The sequence below is a fragment of the Podarcis gaigeae genome, assembly GCF_964106915.1.
Source record: "Podarcis gaigeae genome assembly, chromosome: 4".
NCBI classification, from domain to species: Eukaryota; Metazoa; Chordata; class Lepidosauria; order Squamata; family Lacertidae; genus Podarcis; species Podarcis gaigeae.
The window spans coordinates 87,850,975-87,866,771 of NC_139677.1; the positions used below are offsets into that span (position 1 = coordinate 87,850,975).

The following is a 15,797-nucleotide window of genomic DNA, read 5'->3' on the forward strand; positions in this document are numbered from 1 at the left end:
GTACCACCTTAGAGACCAACTAAGTTTGTTCTTGGTATAAGCATGCACACGAAAGCTTATACCTAGAACAAACTTGGCTGGTCTCTAAGGTGCTACTGGACTATTTTTTAATTTATTATTTACAAGACAAACACAAAACAATCCTGTTCATTTCAGGCACCTCTGGAGAGTGTATCCCAGTCATTCAGAAGTTGATTTTGAATCAATTTCTACCTTTTGGCCTTCTTTACCATCTAACATCCAAGCTGCTTATGAAAATATGAAAGATCAGCTCCTCTTTTTTAAAGGTAAGCCACCCTGAAATTATCCTTATTTGTCTTGTTGAAAGTAGTTTCAGCAACTGACATTCAGAAGCCTCCAAGGTGTTGTCCACTGTTTCCCACAATGGCCAATCAGATGCCTGCGGGAGTTCTACACCAACAGGGTGCAGGGCATGTGGGCAATATCCCTTTCCTTACTTGTGATGTCCAACTGGACACATGCTGCCCTTGAACTTGGGAGTGGTATACAGCCATTGATTGGGAGAACTATTCTACACCGGTAAGGACTGTAGCTAAGCAGCAAAGCATCTGTTTAGTGTGCAGAAGATTCCAGCTTCAACCTCCCATCATCTCCAGGTTGAGTTGGGAAAGGATTTTCTGTCGGAATCACCACTCGGCCAAGCTGATAAAGCTCATCTTCTGGTTGAGTCCTTCAGAATCACCCTCCAACGAAGAATTAATGACCTGAGCCTTTGATAAGGCCTCAGGCACATTCCCCAATTCAGCAGAGTTTCCAAAGCAGCAGAAGTGATGAGGTTTATGGCTACATGCTATGCTTTATTACTAAGCTACACAGAGAGCAAAGAAAAATACATCCTCTCCCTGTGAGAGCAGAGAGCAACTGAACAAAGGAACAAAGGAACAGAGAAACCAGTACGTCACATCCGTCTCCCTTCTCCCGTGAGATTTCCAATAGCCTGGACTGTCTCTGGAATTTAAACAGAGCCTTGTGACTTTAAGCAGCTGCTCAGTGGCAAACAGAAACTAACATTTTCTGCCTGAAACCTAGAGAGTTAGGCCAGAGTTATTTTCACAGTAGCAGGACCACCTAAGGAGGAAAGCAAGAGATGGAGGTTTTATTCTCCTATGCCCCCTCTGTCCATCTTATTAGAAATGTGATTGGTAGGACTCGGGGGGGGGGGAGTTCTCCTGAGGTCTCCTGCTCTTTTTGGGACAAGCAGGGATTTTGCTAGGTAGGTGAGAAAAGGACTGTGAGCTTTGCATATGCTCATTTTAATGCATCATTGGAAAATTAAGATGGCAAGTGGCTGAGGTCTCCCTAGTGTGTGCCCAACACTCAATATATAAAGACCCAGACCCAGCACAAAATATCTGAGGTTGGGAGAGGAAGTACCTAGCTGGCGAGCTGGGAAGGGGGAGCTGGGAATCTCTCTACAGGCTGGATTTTTATCCAAGCTGGAGAAGAATTCTGGCCCTTGTAAATCTCAATTTTCATTGTGAGATGGGCTTTCCCATCTCCCATGTATGTTCTCCAGGCCATGTTCAGGAGAACTTTGCTTTTTCCTCAGCAGACCAACTGGTGTGTACGACATCCCCAGGAAAAAGAGATAGAATAAGCCTTGCTCTCTAGAAGATGTAAACCTTCTGGAACTGATTTACACTGTTTTGCAATGAGGACATTGACATCTATATGAGCTTTGTTAAATGAAACCAGAAACTCTTTCACACGACATTTTCCACCTTTTCGAACAGATAATCACTTCTGGGTCTTTAGCGGATTACAGATGCAGCCTGGCTACCCCCAAACCATTGACCATTTGGGCTTCCCACAAGGCATTAAGAAAATTGATGCGGCTGCTTTGGATAGAAATACTGGGAAAACCTATTTCTTCGTTGGTAACAAGTATTGGAGGTAAGATCTCTGGGGAATGTATTTTACAACAGTGCATGGACAGATGTTGCATTGGGCTATCACAGGGAATGTTCTCCAAAGTCCTAATAGAGGATACCAGTGATCTCACCATGTTTTCTGTGCTTGTGCTAAGAAGGATTTTAGGAAAGGGGAGTGGGGGGGGGGAAATAGCGGCCAAAACAGAAATGATAAAAACGCTATATCTTTACATACTATATGCCTTTCATTCAATTTTTTTAGGATGATGTGCTGAACTCACCTTGGTCAGGTTCCCTGCCTGATGTGAATGAACTCATTTTATCAAATTGTCTTCTTCAGATATGATGAAAACAATCGATCCATGGACAAGGGCTACCCGAGAAAAATAAGAGAAGATTTTCCTGCAATTGGCCAGAAGGTTGATGCTGCCTTTCAGCACAATGGTAAGGGAACTTTTCTGCATAACTTAACACGGGTTCGTGCATAGAATCATGGAGCTGGTTGATTTCATAGGGAGAGAGAGACCTGGCTGCTTCTCTGTAGTGACATTCATGTCATCAGTAAAAAACTAATGATACCAGGTTTGCTGATTCTGACAATTTGGTGGCAGCAAAGCCCATCAGCCTTGAATGTTTTCAGACACCTTCATGGGATAATTGCATAGCAAACATCACCACACAGTGGAGATGAAACTTGATTTTCTAAATCCTTCAACCTTCTCCAGTACTGGGAAATTGTGAAGACAAACAAAGGCTGGATCTAGACACATCAAGAAAGCATTTCAGGAAAATGCATTGTAAACTTTATTATGGGAAATCACGTTGGTGAAAGCCAGGACTCCACAGTGCCATCTGGTGTCCCAGTGTTATAACACATATAAAGCACTTTTTCTTTACTAATGTAGCTGAGTCCACAGTTACAGCCACATGAGCAATTTGCAAGGAGTTCAAAATTCTATTTTCTTGCATTTTAAACCCCACCTTTCTTCAGTCATGGTACCCAAAAATGTTTTGGAACATTGCCTCTGCTGTCTTGACACCAACCCTCCATAATATAAATCTGCTATAATAATACAATCTCCTTTTGGTTCTAGGATCCTTCTATTTGTTCCGCGGGTCGAAGCAGTGGCAGTTCGATCTGAATGCAAAAAGAGTGATTTGTGTCATGAACAGCAACAGCTGGTTTAGCTGTTAGCATTTTAAAAATCCATTTCCTATAAGGGAAGAAAACATTAACATTTCTGCCAGGACATCAAGAGTCGAGTACATCCAGAACTATGCAATCTTGAATTCTGTCTTCAAAACAAAATGCCTTTTTCAACAGTTTGTATTTAATCGCTATACATATAAAACAGTGGCAAGACTTTAACTGCCTTTTCATAACTGCGCTAATGTATCTTCCTGAGATGTGCTGTGCAATCCTTTACATATCTGCACAGGAGTAAACCCCATTGATTTCAAGTGTGTTTAGGCTTGCAACTTTAATGTGTTTACATTTTGAATGGGCTTTCAATAAAACCGGTTCACTGTTACAGTCTACATTTAATGTTTTTTGAATAAGAGGAAATCTAAAGTACTAAATTCTGAGGGGGGTTTTTTATTTAAAAAAATATAAAGCAATTTACGAAACTGCTCTGACATATTACACAACTTTTCAGATAAAGCACAGAATCCTTGCATTGCATAATGAGAAATGCAACTGTTCAAAGGGAAGAAAGGAAAGGTTATAGGAAATTAGAGGTTGGGGCAGCTTTCGGTCATAAGTGATTCAGTTTGTAATCGGAAAGCAGAGAAGACACACAAGGGAAAAATGAAAAGACAGTTCAGAACAAACACTGCGTATGTATCTGAAATATGCATGGTGTAGAATGATCCTCTAATCGCTTTCATATGCTTCAAGGAACAATTTTCAGGGGCTCATGGCTGGATCAGATGAACAAGAGTGCCTTTATCATCACGTTTCACTAAGGCAAGTACACCCATTCACACTTATTGACTGTGGATCAGTGGCTGCCACAAGCAGAAGCCATTCTAAGTGGCAGATATTGCAAAGCAGTGAGGTGTTTGCATACGTTAGGAAACTTTCAACACCTGAAAATGGGTTGCTGTAGTGAAAATTATCTAAACCCCATGGTAAACCAAACATTGTGTGGTTAACAGCTGTGTGTTGTGCAACAGTTTGGAACAAGGTCCCAATCCACCTAAACTTGCAGCAACTCATAGGAACATAGGGATGCTGCCTTATCCCTGCTTAGTCCATTGGTCCCTCTATCTACTTGGAGATGGCTGGGATTGAACCTGTGACCTTGTGCATCCAAAGCAGGGACTCTGCCACTGAGCTATGGCCCTACCCTTCCTCAGTCCTGCCCACATCTACCCAGAACCAAACCCTGTTGAGTTCAGTGGGGTTTGGGATTAGAGCCTTATTCCCCCTGGAACCAATGGAACAAAACTTAGCTTTCCTGCATTATTCCTATGTTAGAATGGCCCCGAGAGGTTCTCAAAACAGACTCCCAGGCTAAAACTGCACTCAAATCCGGCACAAGAGCAGAAGCTGCATGGTGTCCATATGGAACTGGGATTCTTCAGGCGCCTACCAAAGTCTTTTGAGTCAGCTGGATCTCGCTCAGCCTGCGATGGAACTGCCTTGCTGGCAATTAATGGTTGCCAATCAACACATCCCTCTGGGGTCTTCTGAGGCAAGGGAATAAGGCTAAACAGCTGGATCCTGCTCAGCCCATGATGGAAGCAGCTTCTGTTGCTGACAGCTGGCAGGTAACAATTCATCTGGGGTAAGGGAGTGTGGCTGAGCTGCTGGATCTCATTCATCCCCATAGTGTCATCATCCCCAGTTAAGTAGCTGTGGCTGCATTTGTTCATTTATCCCTCCATCTATTGTTTGCATCATTGTCTGTAAGCTCCTGGAGGGAAGGACCTCTGTCCTTTTGCCGGTGTACTTCTGGAAATGTGCTGGGTAATAATAAATCATAAAATAAGTTTCAAAGGCACTTTGTCGTAACCAATTGTAGTTGGGTTGGGACTGGTAGTTATAAGGAAGCTACAAGTGACGAGGAATGGTTGGAGGAGCTGGGTAGGATTAGCTTGGGGAAAAGGAGACTGGGAGAAGATACCATAGCCATCTTCAAATATCTCAATACAAGACAGAGCAGGCTTGTTTTCTTCTGCTTCAGAGAGGTTAGAGCTCAAACCAATGGCTTCAAGTTACAAGGGGATTCTGACTCAACTTCAGGAAGAACTTTCTTTTTTTAAAAAAAAATAATTTTTATTGAGAATTTCAACAAATTACCAAAACATATCATCTTCATCCCCCCCCATTTTCCCCCTCCCTATGAAAAACCCTCCCCAAAACTTCCCTCAGCTCCTCTCTCTGATTTTTCAGCACATGTTATTTTCTACATATTGTAAAATTGTAAAGATCCTTAAATTATCTGTCTATTATGTTAACAATCAATAAATTTGTGTATGTTTATTCAAAACCTGCCAAGGAGTTCAATTCATTTTGTTGTTTTTTTAAGTAGTTTATAAAAAGTTCCCATTCTTCTTTAAAGTCACAGTTGTCCTTGTCTCGCAGTTTGTATGTCAGTTTCACCAATTCTGCATAATCCATCAATTTCTCTTGCCACTGTTCCTTTGTCGGGGTTTCCTCATTCTTCCATCCTTGTGCTATTAAGACTCTTGCTGCTGTTGTCACATACATGAATAAATTCTTTATTTTCCTTGGCAGGTCTTTTCCTACAATCCCTAACAAAAATGCTTCTGGTTTTTTTAAAAAAATTAATTTAGACATTTTCTTCAATTCATTATATATCATAACTTCAGGGAGAACTTTCTGATGGTAAGAGCTGCTCTACAGTAGAATGGTCTCCCTCAGGAGGTTGTGGACTCACCTTCCTTGGAGGTTTTTAAGCAAAGGTTGGAAGGCTAATTGTCATGGATGCTTTAGCCGAGATTCCTGCATTGCAGGGGGTTGGACTAGAGGATGCCTGAGATCCCTTCCAAGTCCACAATTCTATGATAATAGGCAAGCTACCCACTTACTGGGTTTGAGACAGTGGAAGGTGCTGTGTTTCTTGTCACCTTCACTGAATTATCTTAACAGCATCTGCCTCTCCTGGTATGTCCCACAGAGGAACTTACGGTCTTCAAATAAAAACATCCTGAAGGTCCCAGGCCACAGAGAGGTTAGGCTGGCCTCAACTAGAGCCATGGCTTTTTCGGCTACAGCTCCAATCTGGTGGAATGCTCTGCCACAAGAGACTAGGGTCCTGTGGGACTTGACATCTTTCCGCAGGGCCTGCAAGACAGAACTGTTCCACCAGGCCTTTGGTCAGGGCGCAGCCTGACTCCCTCCTTTGGCAATCTTCACAGAACTTTAGCTTAATGGTTGCCATCAATTTGATTTTAATTAATTTTTATAATAAAATGTTTTTAGAATGTTGCACTATTTTATTGTTGTTAGCCGCCCTGAGCCCGGCTTCGGCTGGGGAGGGCGGGATATAAATAAATAAATAAAAAATTATTATTATTATTATTATTATTATTATTATTATTATTATTAAGACAGAGCTTAGAGAGCTGGGCTAATCTTTAGCCCTCTTCAGTTGTTAGCCTCCCACAACCCCTGGCGTCATGTCCTCGGCAGCCATGCCCTGTCATTGTAATCTTCCATAAATTTAAGGTGTAATTCTGCCTACTCCCAGATGAAACATCGTGTTTGATTAGCCAGATGAATCCTCTAAAAAAGAACAATTACAGCTCAGTCATGGCTTCTTATGAGTCACGGCTATTGCTATTTTCTGAAGGAAAAAAAATGTGTTTAGGAGCAACTTGGAGGGGGAGATTAAATAGCATTGTAAGCAATTGCTATTTAAACAACCCTCTCACTCTGCAAATGGCTTGCTTCTATTCGTGACCAAACATGTAGGTTGATGTCAAAAGAGTGAAGCAACCAACAAGATGAAGGAGTCCGTCGTCACTTTGACTGCTCCGGGCTAGGAAAGACGTGTTTCATGTGCATGTTGAAGCCAACTTTGCGCTCAGGTGGATGAGGAACTTGCACGACAAACTTCAGTCTGTCTGTTGGGGCCCAACAAAACTGCAAGTGCGTGCAGTTAAACTATGGAACTGCCTTCCACAAGGAGGCAGTGATGGTTACCAAATTTGTTGTTGTTTAGTCATTTAGTCATGTCCAACTCTTTGTGACCCCATGGACCAGAGCACGCCAGGCACTCCTGTCTTTCACTGCCTCCCGCAGTTTGGTAAAACTCATGCTGGTAGCTTCAAGAACACTGTCCAACCATCTCGTCCTCTGTTGTCCCCTTCTCCTTGTGCCCTCAATCTTTCCCAACATCAGGGTCTTTTCCTGGGAGTCTTCTCTTCTCATGAAGTGGCCAGAGTATTGGAGCCTCAGCTTCAGGATCTGTCCTTCCAGTGAGCACTCAGGGCTGATTTCCTTAAGAATGGATACGTTTGATCTTTGTTGTTGTTGTTTAGTCGTTTAGTCGTGTCCGACTCTTCTTGACCCCATGGACCAGAGCATACCAGGCACTCCTGTCTTCCACTGCCTCCCACAGTTTGGTCAGACTCATGTTTGTAGCTTCGAGAACACTGTCCAACCATCTTGTCCTCTGTCGTTCCCTTCTCCTTGTGCCCTCCATCTTTCCCAACATCAGGGAAAGAAAACGCACCTTTCCCAAACATTTGTTGTTTGTTGTTTAGTCGTGTCCAACTCTTCGTGACCCCATGGACCAGAGCACGCCAGGCACTACTGTCTTCCACTGCCAAGCGCAGTTTGGTAAAACTCATGCTGGTAGCCTCGAGAACACCGTCCAACCATCTCGTCCTCTGTCGTTCCCTTCTCCTTGTGCCCTCCATCTTTCCCAACATCAGGGTTTTTTCCAGGGAGACTTCTCTTCTCATGAAGTGGCCAGAGTATTGGAGCCTCAGCTTCAGGATCTGTCCTTCCAGTGAGCACTCAGGGCTGATTTCCTTAAGAATGGATACGTTTGATCTTCTTGCAGTCCATGGGACTCTCAAGAGTCTTCTCCAGCACCATAATTCGAAAGCATCAATTCTTCGGCGATCAGCCTTCTTTATGGTCCAGCTCTCACTTCCATACATCACTACTGGGAAAACCATAGCTTTAACTATACGGACCTTTGTTTCCAAGCATATGGAGGGCTAAAGGTTTCTCATCCCTGGGCCTGATCCAGCAGGGCTCTTAATTTTTTCAAGGCTTGGTGGCTCATTGTAATGTGCATTGTTTGGATTTGAAATACTTTATTTCCTTGGCACATCTCTGACTTACGGTACATAGCAGACCAGGCCACACATGCTTAGCTCTATAGAAGCAGCTGTGGCACAACCAGTTGGAGGCTTGGAGAGCAGCCGGGTGCGATGGTACTGCATCCGGCGTCCTGTTCCCTCTCCTAGACAGCTAATCAGTACATAAGAACATAATAAGAGTCTGCTGGATCAGGCCAGTAGCCCATCTAGTCCAGCATCCTATTTTCATAGGAGGCCACCAGATGCCTGTGGGTGCCTGGCGTGCTCTGGTCCATGGGGTCACGAAGAGTTGGACACGACTAAACAACAAACAACAAATGTTGGGGAAAGGTGTGTTTTGTTTGCTTTGTTTGCTTGCTTGCAGAAACAGAGGCAACCCAGCTACTTTGGAGGTTGGGGGTTCCATGATCCACCTTGACACACCTTGTTAATGGTGCGATCCAACTCAGGAACATGAGAGCCAACCCTGATTCACCACACTGTTCAAGATAACATGCCGAGCTTATACATACCTTCCAACATTTCTCCGATCCGATGAAAATAGGGGCATCCCATTCCATAATGATCATTTTACTATTTATACCCCACACATCTTATTTGGGTTGCTACAGCCACTCTGAGCAGCTTCCAACATATATTAAAACATTAAACGTTTAAAAAAAATTTAAAAAAACCTTCACTATACACTATGCCTTCGGACGGCTCGAGGGTTGGATAACTGCATACCCTCCAACATTTATCCAATGAAAATAGGGACATCCTAAGGAAACGTGGGACATTCTGGGATCAAATCAGAAACCAGGACGGCTTCTCCAAATCAGGGACATCCCTGGAAAATTGGGACACTTGGAGGGTCTGCTGATGCACACTCCAAATTCTCACTGAATGGCCCTGTCCAGTGAACTTCATAACTAAGAGAGAAAAGGTGCTTCCATAACAGTGAAGGGGTGCAGCAGGTGGAATTTCAGAAGGTGCAAATGGCCATATCACAACACTGAGGGTGGGGGGAGTCAGTTCTCATGCTTTTCATAGCTGCCAGTGTCATAAATTTGGGCTCTTTGGGGGGGAAGGATGCAATATCATCATCAACAACAACATAAAGATTTTTAATGGAGAGTACAGATGGGACGCGCGGGGGGGGGTGGCGCTGTGGGTTAAACCACAGAGCCTAGGACTTGCCAATCAGAAGGTCGGTGGTTGAAATCCCCGTGATGGGGTGAGCTCCCGTTGCTCAGTCCCTGCTCCTGCCAACCTAGCAGTTCGAAAGCACATCAAGGTGCAATAGATAAATAGGTACCGCTCCGGCAGGAAGGTAAATGGCGTTTCCATGCTTAGTCATGCTGGCCACCTGACCTGGAAGCTGTACACCGGCTCCCTCAGCCAATAAAGCGAGATGAGCGCCACAACCCCAAACTCGGCCACGACTGGACCTAATGGTCCTTTACCTTTTACAGTTGCTCTGCCTCCCTTTACATTTAGCCTTCCTAGCTGAATGGATGACAAAACTGAAAAAGTTGCAAAAAAAGTTATATAAGCTATACCAGTGATGAAGTCTTTCAGACATTGTTCGACTCCAATTGTCATCAGCCCTAGCTAGCATTCCCAGTAGCCAGGAATTGTTCAACAGCTTCTGGAAAGCACCAGATTCCCTATCTATCATCTACATGACTAGGGGAAATATTTAACTACTGCTGCATCCGTTATATGTGGTGTGTTGTTCTCAGTGATGCTGATCACTGGATCCATGTTTTTGTTTTTTTAATGAGTATGTAAAATAAACTCTTAAAAAGTAAAGGAAAGCTGTGCAACAAATGTCTTGATGGAAAGCCATGTTCTTTTTTGGACATAAATGCCTGACTAGACAATGACTACAAAAATATAGCATGCAAAAATATTAGAAGCGGATGGTGTCATCGCTGAGCATTTTAGCATGCAAAAGAATAAACAGGTAGATTTTCAGAAAGCACTGTGGACATCATCAGTGCCAATAAGAATTTCCTCCGGTTCGGTGTGTTATATGAAGATCTTCCTCTGCCACCTAGTGGGCTTGTCTGTTCCAAAATTCTTTCATCATTTGGCCAGTCTAAGCTACTGAAATGTGTTCCGTACAAAGGCAGGAATTCGATACTTCTGAATCTCCCCTTTCTCGACCTTTGATTCTTAAAACCTGCACTCTGTGATCAGAAAAAAGAATGCAGTCTGGGTGTATTTGCAAATATATAATTTTGCTAATGCATTCTGATTGCAAACATTGAAGTAGGGTTGATCGGACATGTTGTTGCATAGGAATAGAAACAAACAAACGAAAAATCATAGAACTGTAGAACTGTCCAACCCCCTGCATTGAATAGGGACATTGTATTATGACTTTGTCTTCTTCAGATTTTTTGCCCATCCTTCACCATGAGGTCCCAAGGTGAATAACAATCATTTACTTCTATTTATTTTGTTTTTTTAAAAAAGACTTGCCCACTGCAATTTCATTAAAAAAGGATCAAATCGGTTTACAACTGTTATATCTGTACAATAAAAACCACATAACAATTTGAAATCACATGTTATCAAACAACTATTACAGATGTTTTCTTATGTGGAAAAAGTCCATGTCAAGAGAGATGAAGGTACAGGATCAGCATTCTCTTTAAGTAAACATGCCAACAGGGGGGAAAAGAGAAGAGATAGCAAAAATCCAACACTGTAATTAAGTTATGGGAATGAGGTTCTCTGCTGTGAATGTTTTCGTGTCAAGTGCTTTTAAGGGAACATAGGCAAGTTTTTTCTTTATTTTGCAAAATAAAGAACTTTTTGTACATTCAAGAGCAAGTGGCCAGACAGGTGGCATATCCACCCCATCTTTCCCCCCTCTGTGCTGAGAATGGGCATTATTTAAATCTCTTGTTCCTGCTCTGCAAATAGTTTCATGGAGGACTATGTAATCCTTGGGTCAGCCCCCAGGTCTGGGGTCAGTGTCTAGAACAGCCTTTCTCAACCTGTGGGTCCCCAGATGTTGTTGTACTACAACTCCTATCACCCCTAGCTAGCAAGGCCAGAGCTCAGGGATGATGGGAATTGTCATCCAACATCTGGGGACCCATAGGTTGAGAATCAGTAGTCTAGAGGGTATTCATATTATATTAATTTCTGGCTCAAGCCCCACCCAAGAAACTTCAGACTCCAATATTAATGTCAGAGGAGCAGCCTTCCCTCAGAGCACACACGTACCTTAAGCTATGTGCATGCAATGACTTTATTCAGCTAACAAGCAACAGGGGCTCAACAAGAGATTAGCTCAATAGGGAATAGTACCAAAACATATTTGAGTCCCCCAAGGCCCAGCTGTGCCAAAGCAAATCTGTGTTCTTAGGGGGCACAGTCAGTTTGGTGATGCAACCGAGGAGTCGATGCAAAATTCAAGAGCATTGCAATTTGAGAGGCTGCCGCAGCATGCGTGGCAATAAGGAACTCCAGGCAGCAGGTGGCAGCAGTGAAGTTTCTGCAGCTCCAAGCCAGGTCCAAGATCCTAGGGTCCAAGGTACTAGCAAGGCCTGGCAAAGGCCCACGGCAGCTGCAGCGAGGCTTGGTGAGGCCCGTCCCCTCAAAGTTTTTTGGGGGGGAGCCTCAGCCCTGTCCCATGGGGGGGTGAGGGTTGGTGCCTATGATGGCTGTGCATCGGATTTCATTTTATCCTACTCTGCAGTTTCAATATGTTGTTTTTCTTGTGGTTTTTTGCTCCTCCATTTTATGTGAGCGCCTCTGAAAGTCCAGGGGATGAAGACTAGGATTCAAGCATTCGAAGTAAATAAATAAATAATGGCCTTGTGCCTGTGTCGTTTATTCTCTCTAATATAAAGGTACCTGATCTAATGAAAAGTGTGTAGCATAAAGGGGGGAAAGCACATCACTGAATCATTTTGATCTATGCCTGCATTTCTGGAAGGGCACGTGACCATGACTAAACCTGTGGTTCAGAAACGCAAACATGCCCCAAGGTATAATTACAAGGCCTAAAATGGACCGCTGCGAAGGATAGCCTGTCAATTTGTTTGCTTTTTTAGATGCACTACCAGAAAACAGCTGAGATGGTACATCAAGTGCTAGGATGCGGATGAAAGAATGATACCCGCATCTGGAATGTCAAAATATGCCCTTGGGTGTCATCAAGAGAGTTTCAGGCTATAAGCAACAAATGCATCTTGATGCTGTGGATTCTTCTCATAGATCCTGAACCAGTTGGAATATTCCCAACAGAGGAAAAATATATATTTTGAGTGGGGGGTGAGGATGTTTCACCCCTCCCATTGCAAGAATCTGCTGACAATGTTTCAGAAAGGAGGGGGCGGATTTTGCTCATCCCTTCTTCCGCTCCAGCCTGTGGGAGTCTGAATGCTATCTGTATCTATATACAGATAAGGTGACTGCTCAAGCAGCTGTAACACTCATGCAGTCCAGCGTCTCTGATTAGTCTTTAGTTAGTTTATGCAGCAGCTGTAGAGAATAAAAGAAGTTATACTTCAGAGCTGTCATTCGTGTGGTTCATACTCTGCTGTGCTCCGCTGACTTTTGGAACTGAGTTTGGTGCTCACAGCTCTCAGTTGTGAGTCCACAGCACTTAGACCTGCTTCCCTGCAGTGAAAGGTCTCTGGAACTGCTTTCCCAGCTCGCCTGGCCCAGTCGGGGCTGAAGAGGTTGAGCCCAGTCGTTGGCACTGGCTCAAAGGCGAAGCTGACATCGGGAGCTGAAGTCTCTGACTTGGATCCAAATAATCCGAGGAGAAAATGCATGCACGATCCTTCACGAATTCGTGCAGGTGTGCTAACTACAGCTCAGCACGAATAGCCTCTGGAAATGCTCCACCTATTGCTGCACAGTTGATGAAAAAAGGGGAATTGATGTCATTCTGAAGTAACGTTTACCTCTGGAGTCTGTCACAGGAGCAGGGGTGAGAGAGGCCTGTATGACTGACCTCTCTTCGGCCTATTTAGTTCAGTATAGTGTAAACTGGCTGACAGTGATTCTCTAGGGTTTGGTGCAGGAACATTCCCAGCCATACCTAGAGACGCCAGGTATTGAACCTGTGACCTTCTGCGTGCAGAGCAAATGTTCTATCACTGAGCTACAAGCCCATGGCGAGTGAAATTGTGGTTGGAAGAATATTCAGATTCCCTCCCCAGTGGCAATATCATCATCAAACAAGTCTGCCCGAATCATCATAATACTTTTAGGACACAATTCAGGCTATCCCTTTTCTGCAGTTCTTCCATTTGTGTATCTCTGTGTGAGGTGCCAACAGGAGACTGGGGAAACCTAACAGGACAGATATAAAAGACCAGAGAGTAACAGGAGAGGGAAGGAATCAGCAAGGCACTGAATTGTGTCCTAAATACTCACAACATGCTTGACAAACACTACCTCAGTAATTCTTAAAACAACCCCCTACGGTGCCCTGGTGTTATTGTATTCCTACAACAGGATTTCTTTGTTTCTGAGGTACTCAGAAGAAAAGTGCTTAAACAACAAACCCCAACCTTCCTCTCCACGCTGAGATAGTGGGGATTGTAACCTTGGCATGCAGGGCTTTCGAGACCCCACAAAGAGCTATTGCAAAATAGTTTCTTCTAGCAGGGTGCTGAAACTCAACTGGAGAGATGTCAACTTCACTTAGAGAAAATGCTGATTTACATGCCAAAGTACCCTATAATTTAGGAGACTGGTAACAGTGCAATGAACCGACAGCTTGCCAATGCATCCAGTATGTGATGTCTTTCATAGCACACCCAAACCCGGCTATAATTGTAATGGTTGTTCATGGGCATCTTTCAGAATATAACCCAGTAAACTTACATTTAGGATAATTAACAGTAACGGGAGTTTAACAGACTTCAGATTTCTTAAAGAGCAAACACACTTTACCACCCTTCTCCGCAAAGGCAAGTGCTATTTGGAATATTGTTGAGTAACTGATAGCTGAAATTCCAACGCAGCAGACATGTGTAGATGCAATGTCATGCAGTGAAAGCAATCTTTTATTTTACCAAACTTGACTATGTGTTGTGATCGTGAAGTGTCTCTCAGCCATGTGTCATGGGCAGATCACTCTGTCCAACACCGATGTCTCCATTTTGGGTGAAATGCTTGCAGAATGCCACACACAAAGGTCATCTGTTTACCCATTAGGGATGGGGGAGGGATTTGGTTTAGTTCATATTTAAAATCGGACCTACCTAATATGCACTTTCCAGAACAATATGCAAACCAGAACACTGGTTTCACATCTTTCAAAATCTGCTTTTCTCTGAATTTTTGAAATACAATTCTGCAGTCATGTAATAGTTACAAAAATGCATATATTGGGGCAAAGTGTTTATTATAAAGTGCATATATTAGCAAAAATATACAGTCGCGCCTTGGAAGCTGAACGCCTTGGCACTTGGATGTTTTGGCTCCCAAAGGCTGCAAACCTGGCAGTGAGTGTTCCGGTTTGCGAATATTCTTTGGAAGCCGAATGTCCAGCGTGGCTTCCGCAGCTTCTGATTGTGTGCAGGAAGCTCCTGCAACCAATCGGAAGCCGCACCTTGGTTGCAGAACGTTTTGGAAGACGAACAGACTTCTGGAACGGCTTCCGTTCGGCTTCCAAGGTATGACTGTACAGAATCTATTTGGGAAAATTGCTTTGCAAAATGGTGTGTTTTAGGCAAGACACCTATAACAACAGATAGTTGCTTCTTCACATTTGGCAAGTGCATTATCTGAAGAATATAGGAAGCTGCCTTTCCCAAATAGTGACTGGTAGCAGCTTGCCAGAGTTTCACACAGAGCTCTTCACCAGCCTTACCTGGATATACTAGAGGTTGAACCTTCAAGCACCTACATTTAATTTCATTTGCCTCCATGCAGGCAGGAAAAAGTCAACATCAAAGTTTCTTTTTTTTAAAGTTTTTCTTTATAGAATCATAGAATCATAGAGTTGGAAGAGAGCACAAGGGCCATCGAGTCCAACCCCCTGCCAAGCAGGAAACACCATCAGAGCACTCCTGACATATGGTTGTGTCAGGGAACTGCCATCGGAAAGGCAGGCGGTGGAAGGGCTCTCAGACGCTAAGGGAGACTCAGCAGCAGAGGAAGGCACCAGCAGGGGGAGGGAAAGAGCTCAGAGAGAAAGTGAGTCGGAGGGAGGGCTCCGAGAGACTGCCAGCGAAAACAGTGGAGAAGTCTCAGGACCCCCCATAGGTACACGCACTCCTCACCGGAAACTGTCTCGCCGAGAATCCCGAAGACGTGTTTCCGTTAAGGAACTTTTATGTTGGAGCAGATTCCGCAAACGCCCACTGTCGGATTCTGCTAGCGATTGAGGGAGTCATGTTTAAGGGGGCTCCGCTTAAGGCAGAGTTTGAGGAACAGGCCCAAGCTCTGAGGGACTAAGCTTTAACGCACAAGCAGCTCATCATCCCATCACATGTTGTCAAGCCTCTGCTTAAAGACCTCCAAAGAAGGAGACTCCACCACACTCCTTGGCAGCAAATTCCACTGTTGAACTTTTCAACTTTATACTTTTCAACTTTATACGTTTCAAGTTTATGCATTTCATTAGTTTTACAATCA

At 43.8% G+C, this 15,797-nt stretch overlaps 1 protein-coding gene across 1 annotated transcript in view; it reads left to right on the forward strand.

The window, feature by feature from the left end:
- LOC310842773 (uncharacterized protein) overlaps nt 1-3,426 on the forward strand; it is a 69,326-nt gene extending 65,900 nt beyond the window's left edge. Inside the window, exons 28-31 of the mRNA XM_083734910.1 lie at nt 157-287; nt 1,755-1,914; nt 2,233-2,336; nt 2,987-3,426. Coding sequence (XP_083591036.1) covers nt 157-287; nt 1,755-1,914; nt 2,233-2,336; nt 2,987-3,087 — 496 coding nt within the window. The 3' untranslated portion in view covers nt 3,088-3,426. The remainder of the gene's footprint in view (nt 1-156; nt 288-1,754; nt 1,915-2,232; nt 2,337-2,986) is intronic.
- Nucleotides 3,427-15,797: the final 12,371 nt, after the last annotated feature.